We start from the raw sequence: 7,397 nt of genomic DNA, 5'->3' as shown, positions 1-7,397 counted from the left end.
GTAAAATAAGTACTAGTACTGCACAGAGTAAGTACTAATTCTGTAGTAAGTACTATACTCACAATTTGTTCAGAAGTGATCTTTGTATTACATAAAGCACTCCGTCTTCAGGCCATAAGTGGCTCATTGGGACCATCCAACCACCGTGTCATCTGCAGCTGAGAATGCGGATAGGAGGGGCATGTGATCAGCACACCGCTCTTCCAGTCGTTATGATGGTTTTCTGTGACCAGAGCCACTACTGTTCAGTCAAGTAGCTCCTCAAGTGGCATCACGAGGCTGAGTGGACCCTGAAAAGTGGCAACAGTGCATGGTGGCCCGGATGGCCACCAATCCAAGTACCAGCCACACCCGACAGCACTTAACTTTGGTGATCTGATGGTAACCAGTGTATCCATTGCAGCAAGGCCATTGCCTTTTGTGTTACATGGTACAAAAAAAAGTAACAAGAATGACTTTAATAAACTTATGTCAACTCACATTTTATTTTTTAGTGTCATATTTATAGAAGTTTTAGGTCATATGTGCTTGCATGTTTCACTGTTTTGTAGGGTGATTAAAAGGCGTGCTCTAGTTATTATTCAACCAATAGTATTATATTTCTTTTATTACTTTGTGAGTCACTCAGATTGGAAATTCTACTAGTAAATTTTAATACCTTTGACAGCCGCAGCCTGTCTCTGCTTTAGTGACCAACATAAATTGAGTTAAAAGCTACTATATACAAAAATTCAACAGACAGTCAAGTTTCCATAAAATACACCTCAAACCATTCCTCAATACTGTTACCATATCTACTTTCTATAGTTTCTGGGAACTAAGCACAGTTGAGTAACAACACTATATCATTTCTAGACACAATTACAAGTGAAAATTTTCTGTGTCATCCCATACTGGTATTACGAATCATGTGCTGTAGCACTCAGCTTCTAAGATGCTGTCAGCTTTGTTAAAGACAATGACAGAACTATACCTTACTAAAAATCCGATTACTATCATTTGATCAAATAGATTTTTGTACAATGTATCAAAGCAGGGGTAAAAATTCAGGCTAAACACAACAGAAATTTTTTAACTTCAGAGTGAAGGTACATCAGTTTCCACAACTACACAAGATACTTCCCAGCATAAGGGCATATTCTTTCACAGCATGTGACAGTGGTGAACAGTTCTGATATATTTGTTTCCCATGAAACAGACCATCAGGATGGTTACCAATAACAGCTGCATGGTGTAAATAGTTGAATTGGACATTGGCATCGACCTCTCTTCCAGAAACTCTGTGTAGATTTATGTTTGTCAGCCATTGTGTATTTATTGTTTACCATCTGTATATGTTAACATACTTACACAAATATAAAACAAATAGTGATAAATTAATGTATTAGTTGCACTGCTTTATAGAAAATACAGGTACAATTTTGGATACATGTTTACATTTTTTCTACAAGCTCTGTAGGAATGCTAATATATGAAACAGTGGTGGAATAGCCTGGGAATAGTGCCTTTAAAATAAGTATAACCAGTCACTTCAATAAGCTTTCCATTCCACTGATACTTTTGCTGTCTTTATAAAATTAGATACATGAATTTGTTTCAAGAACTTTCTATTAGCTCTTTGTCTGCTAATTACCTTTCAAAACACCATTAATAAAGTATGAAACAAATCTAAATAGGGAAATATTTTAAGAACAGTTTTCTGGCCAACATAATGCACTGAGGTTTCATTGCTTAGGTATGCCCACTAGACCTTCTCTTGAAATTATTTTATATCTGTTAATGAGATGAGTTCAAACAATAAGGGGCTGAAACCAGTTCAGCACTACAAATTAATTCATTAAACTGAATGAAACTACTAATCACAGATGATTTGTTAAAGTCACTTGATTATCTCCTTATCTGGTTGCTTGAGCAATGTTATTCACTTTCCCTCAAAGATTGCTTATGCTTTTTTTTGGGTCATTGCTTATGTAGCTGCTGTGGATTCTATTGCAGACTGTTCTGTAGAGGTTTCTGTAGTTCCTTCACCCTGTGTAAAAAGGAAAAAAAAACATACAAATAACTTTTTAAAACTTCATTTAATGTCATTTACTGCTGCAAAACATACTAATCCAACATTTTAACCATGCACATACTTACGGATATTTCTAAATAGAGTAAATTCTTTCTGATGGTGACTCAAAATTATTATTAATTCCTTCTGAAAAGCATCAATATATTTTGTGTCACAGTATGATGGCAAAAACCGCATCAATCAAGATGCTGATTGAGTTCTGATTACATTTGCATCTCCTTATAATCAGAGGTCACTCAGGATTATTGTATCCCTTGATACACTTAATATGTTTCTGCCATTATCAAAACTCAGGCCCCAAAGTGAGTTCACCAAGAGTTTTACCTCTAGTTTATGTGTACACTTTCCATTCTCATTTCTGTTGTTTTGAAGAAATAAAAAATAACATTAGCAGGTCCATGTCATAAACAGAATACAACTCTCAACGAAGGTACATGAGTTCAGCCATTGCTTCACAAGCAAATTCTGCATGATACTGGCTAAGAAACTGGCTCCCAGTGCCTACTCACACTGTTTTGTGTAGCTTTTCCTGAGCTGCGCTGCACTGGACTGCCCTATCTTGTGCTCTCTGTATCCCAGTGTGCACTGTCTGGCCTTAAGCCTCTTTCAAGTGGATGACTTTATTGCCTCAGTAAACTGCTCATGTCATGGAGTGTTGCAGTGCTCTGGTATATTATGCCTTTACAGAGATTCACTTGATTGTTTTTGTTTAGATGTTTGCACCAAAATTGTTGATGTCCTGATTGTTGTATGCCATGCAAGTAAAGTTATGAGAGTGTGTCCTCCTTATAAAAAGTTGGAATACAGTAAAATCATTGAGAAATTAGCAATGATAGCGGTGTTTATTTATAACAAAATCCAAATCCGTAATGAATACCTTGACAAAGGCATATGGTAAATTGTGCACCTCACTGAAAACTGAAGAAATAGGAAAAGTGTCCTCTAAATGTTTCATTTCACAATTGTTAATTTACTCAAGAAAATAAACACATGTGAACACATCATACTGTTAGAGGACCTTGCCTTTTTATTTTAAGCCACATTTCCATGAAAATCTGCACATGCACCCCCCTCCCCAACGTCACCTGCAGAGGCTGGCAAGTATTTCCACATGGGCACTAAATAAAGTTCTGCGGATGTTTGTTCTAGAATTTACAGACATGTAATGAAGAAAAGATATTTTCCTCTTCATAGAAATCATGTTTGGGCATTAAACATGTTAATGACAGAGTTATCAGTGGGAAACAAACTGATGTTTGAAAATCACTTTTGAAAGAGCAAAAATAATTTAGAATTCAGTTTGATCTGTATTTTTTCCCATTTCATACTCAGATACAGGTATGCAAGACATCCTGCCAGCATCTTTTAAGTTACAAGCAACATTGAGGTACCTGTTGAGACACTCTTACTGTTACTGTAGTATACTTGTTGCATTCCAAAAAGCACAATTACTAAGTTTGTGTGTAGAATGCTGACTGCTATTTACTATACCCTGAAGCTGCATATGAATCACAGCAGTTCACTTTGTTTTTATTTCTTATCAGTATTGTGAGAGGACACTAGTGCAGTAAATATAAGTATTCCAGTACTTAAATTTGTTACCAGTCTTGGTACCATTGTGGTGAACAAGTCATCATGCAGTGTTTGCAGCAGTTTCCACTTAAGAGTAGCTTCATATCTCTGAAGGCACAAATGAATTTTCTATTTCCACTTCTTTGTAATTGTAACATTCAGCAGTTAAAGCAAAAATTTATCATTATTATACTGAAATCACAGTTTCTGTAAAATATTGATATTTCTGCAGTAACAAGAGCATCAGAAAGTCCATATTCTAAAATACAATAGAGTTTGAAGATATTGCATTAATACAAATGATATTGCATCACTTTAATATTGTACAGTGGTTAAAGGGAGTTTCTGAAATCTAGCCTGACATTCGTATCACAAAATTTAATAACATTTTACTACTTTTCAAAATATTAAAATAGCTGAAGACAAAGTTCAGTGTGTGACAATGACACTAACTACTATATGCATGATATAACTTTTCCCTTTTAAAAGGGATGCAATGAGTGTAAGCAAATGGTCACATCTTACGGGCTGACAAGGAGAGAGGAGATATGTAAAGGAAACAAGCTCACAGGGCAGGTGGCACACTGGAATCAACCTTGCGTGGTGCCCCCCTAAATTCTAAAATTTCACAGGTCTCATAGTCTGTTCTAGGAGATGACTCTCCCCTGCAGTCACACCTAGACACTCTCTAAAGCAACCGTGTCATAATGGATACATACTGACAGGAATGTCTTTCCCCAACTATCACAATCTGCCTACTGGGGCTTCTGCTTAGAATTCCTGGCTGCATGTTAGGGAGGCATTGTTTGGTGTGTGCTAATGGTGAATGGTTGATGCAGCATGCCTGCAAATACTCTTCCTTTTGTTTGTGAACCAGACCTTTTATTTGTGTAACAATGCTTTCATTTGTGAACCAGTGCCTTCATTTGTGGACAAGTACTTTCGTTTGTGAACCAGTGCTTTCACTGAGGACCTGAGCACTGCATGATGACTATTTGAGGAAAAATCTGGTGAGTTGGCCTTGTGCATTGCTTAGGACAGGTAGCTTGCAAGTTACACAACTTTCTGAGCAGTACCAGTCACAATCCAGTAGTTGATGACTTATATGCCACATGCCCTTTAGCATTCCCAAGTTGCTTTGGAGAGCCGCCTTTCAATTTCTGGAGGCCTTTAATTCCATATGCACACGAACACCCTGTACCCATGTACTTAGCATTGCTTTTTGCCAATGCCAAGGGTCCACATGGATGATCCTGTTGAATTCTAAAACAGTTATGCAACTTCCTTCATGTGCAATGGCACCTGCTCACTGTATCTTTTTTTTTTACTTTTGTTCATAGTTTCCCATGGCCTCTCTGAAGGAGAAATTTTTAATGTTTATGTTGAGCTTTTGAACTTGCATTAACCATAATGAAGGCTCCCACCTACAAACATAAAAATGTGTTTGTTTCTTTGCCCAAACTTCTTTATTGTGCAAATCATGCCTAAATTTTGTTTACACATCATATTTCTCCTCTTACATTTTTGTTAAATAATGTGCTGCAGTTTTTGTATCCTAATAAATAGCTTGTCTCTCTGAAAATTCCTTTTATTGTTTCACTTTCAGATTTCTATTTCTGTTCTCCTTAATTTCCATCATTCAGTAGCTGTGATGTGCATTGTGTAGTGAAACACTTATGATTCTACCAGTGTTATCACACTGATGACCCAGAATTCTAGCAGTCCCATTCTACTGAACCCATTCCTCACATGTTCCATTCTGTGCACCTTCCATGTTAGGCTAACCTTCAAGCACCTCTGTGTTGAATGATAAACTCCGTGTGGTGTTTAATCCCTGTTTCCCTCCATGCCTGCACTTTTATGACTGCCAAGTGCACTTTTTTTTATGTCCAAGATGCCGCCCACACAGGGAAATATTCCTACTGAGCAGAATCCTGAAATGTTGTCTGTGGCAGAGTGTGTTTCATCTGGTCAGACTGAGTCCATCTTACCTGCTGGCACAGGCAGCCGATTTAAACCAGTTCCTTGCACAGTTTGCACACCCCATGAGTGCTGCTATGCCTCAGGCGCTGGTCCTGTAGCCAACTCATCAGTCAAACAGAGCTTCTGTCCACCTCCCTGCATTCAACTTCTGTGATTTACACCTATGGTTTTCCTCCACTGATGCAATCCTTGCTGGATCGAGAATCGTAACTGCCATCTGCTTCACATCTGCTGTGCAGCGAGCTACGTTAGTTTAAGTATTAACTGTATTTTTCTTACTTGTCACTTCTTGTTTCATGTGTTTTTGCTTTTAGGAAACTTTAATCTTCAAGTACTAGTAATAGTGTTCCATAGATTTCATGTTTGCTTTGAATACAGTCAGAGAGAGTCCATTTAGTCAGCTGTGGTGCCAGTAGTGCTAGCATTTGTTTTGAATACAGTCCAGAGACAGGCAGTGCTTATTTTCATTGTATTCAACAAGAAGTGTCTAGTAACCACAGTTTGGTCAGCTATCAGCTGCCTTTAGTGAATTAGCAGTCTAGTTAAAAGTTGATTAACTCTCTACAGTAAATTGATTTCTTAGGATGGATAGGATGTGTGACTGCTGTGTACGGATGCAGGAGGAGCTGGTCACTGTTCACGAACAGCTGAACGTGTTGATGGCCATGGTCAGCTGTCTTCAGGCTCATGCCTCGGAGTGTGGCAGCAGTGGGGAGTCTGGTGTGTTACATAGTACACCCCAGGTGTTACATGCTTCACCCACTGTCCCTGCTGTCAAGACATCTTCACGGGTACTGGGTGTGGTTGGGCCACCCTCTCCCCAAGGGGAGTGGTGGGTTCAGCGGCATTCGTGGCGCACGAGGCAGAGGGTCAATGTGGAAGCTGGCTGTGTGGCATTGCCCACTCTGCCTGTGAGTGGACATGTGTCCGCTCCTTCAGCAAGGTTCGAGCAGGCACACGGGGGGAGGGGTTTATTAGTGATTGGGAGCTCCTACGTTAGGCAGGTGATGGAGCTCCTTATGGAAATAGCGGAAAGGTCAGGGAAGAAGGCTAGTGTTTACTCTGTCTGCTTGCCAGGGGGTCTCATCCGAGATGTGGAGGAGGCCCTGCCGGCGGTGATAGAGAGCACAGGGTGCACCCGACTGCAAATTGTTGCTCATGTTGACACCAATGGCTCCTGCTGGGTTCAGAGGTCATCCTCAGTTCATACAGGCAGTTGGCAGAGTTGGTGAAGGCGGAAAGCCTCACTTGCAGGGTGGAATCTGAGCTAACTATCTGTAGTATCGTTCCCAGAACCAATCGTGGTCCTCTGGTTTGGAGCCAAGTGGAAGGCTTAAACCAGAGGTTCGGATGACTCTGCAGAGATCTGGGGTGCAAATTTCTAGACCCCTGCTATTGGGTGGGGAAATGTAGGGTCCCCCTGGATAGATCAGGTATGCACTACATGCAGGAAGTGGCTACAAGGGTAGCGGAGTATGTGTGGAGTGCACATGTGTTTTAGGTTAGAGAATTCCCTTCCTAGGCCCGACAAGACGCCTCCTGAGATGCGACAAGGTAGTAGTAGGCAAAGCGCAACAGGGAATAACAATATTAATGTGGTAATAGTAAACTGCAGGAGAATCTATATAAAGGTCCCAGAACAGCTCTCATTAATAAACTGTCACAATGCCCACATAGCACTAGGGACAGAAAGTTGGCTGAAACCAGATCTAAACAGTAATGAAATTTTAAACTCAGATTGAAATGTATACCACAGAGACAGGCTGGA

The 7,397-nt window shown here is 39.8% G+C and overlaps 1 protein-coding gene across 1 annotated transcript in view; it reads right to left on the bottom strand.

Annotated features, from left to right (window-relative positions):
- Nucleotides 1-676: 676 nt before the first annotated feature.
- Nucleotides 677-7,397, bottom strand: part of LOC126095186 (uncharacterized) — a 207,868-nt gene continuing 201,147 nt past the window's right edge. The window contains exon 11 of the mRNA XM_049909919.1: nt 677-2,029. Within this exon, the coding sequence (XP_049765876.1) occupies nt 1,967-2,029 (63 nt within the window). The 3' untranslated portion in view covers nt 677-1,966. The remainder of the gene's footprint in view (nt 2,030-7,397) is intronic.

This window comes from Schistocerca cancellata, chromosome 8 (assembly GCF_023864275.1).
Source record: "Schistocerca cancellata isolate TAMUIC-IGC-003103 chromosome 8, iqSchCanc2.1, whole genome shotgun sequence".
NCBI lineage: Eukaryota > Metazoa > Arthropoda > Insecta > Orthoptera > Acrididae > Schistocerca > Schistocerca cancellata.
Note: the sequence above shows the minus strand (reverse complement) of the source record. Positions and strands in the feature narration are given on the sequence as shown.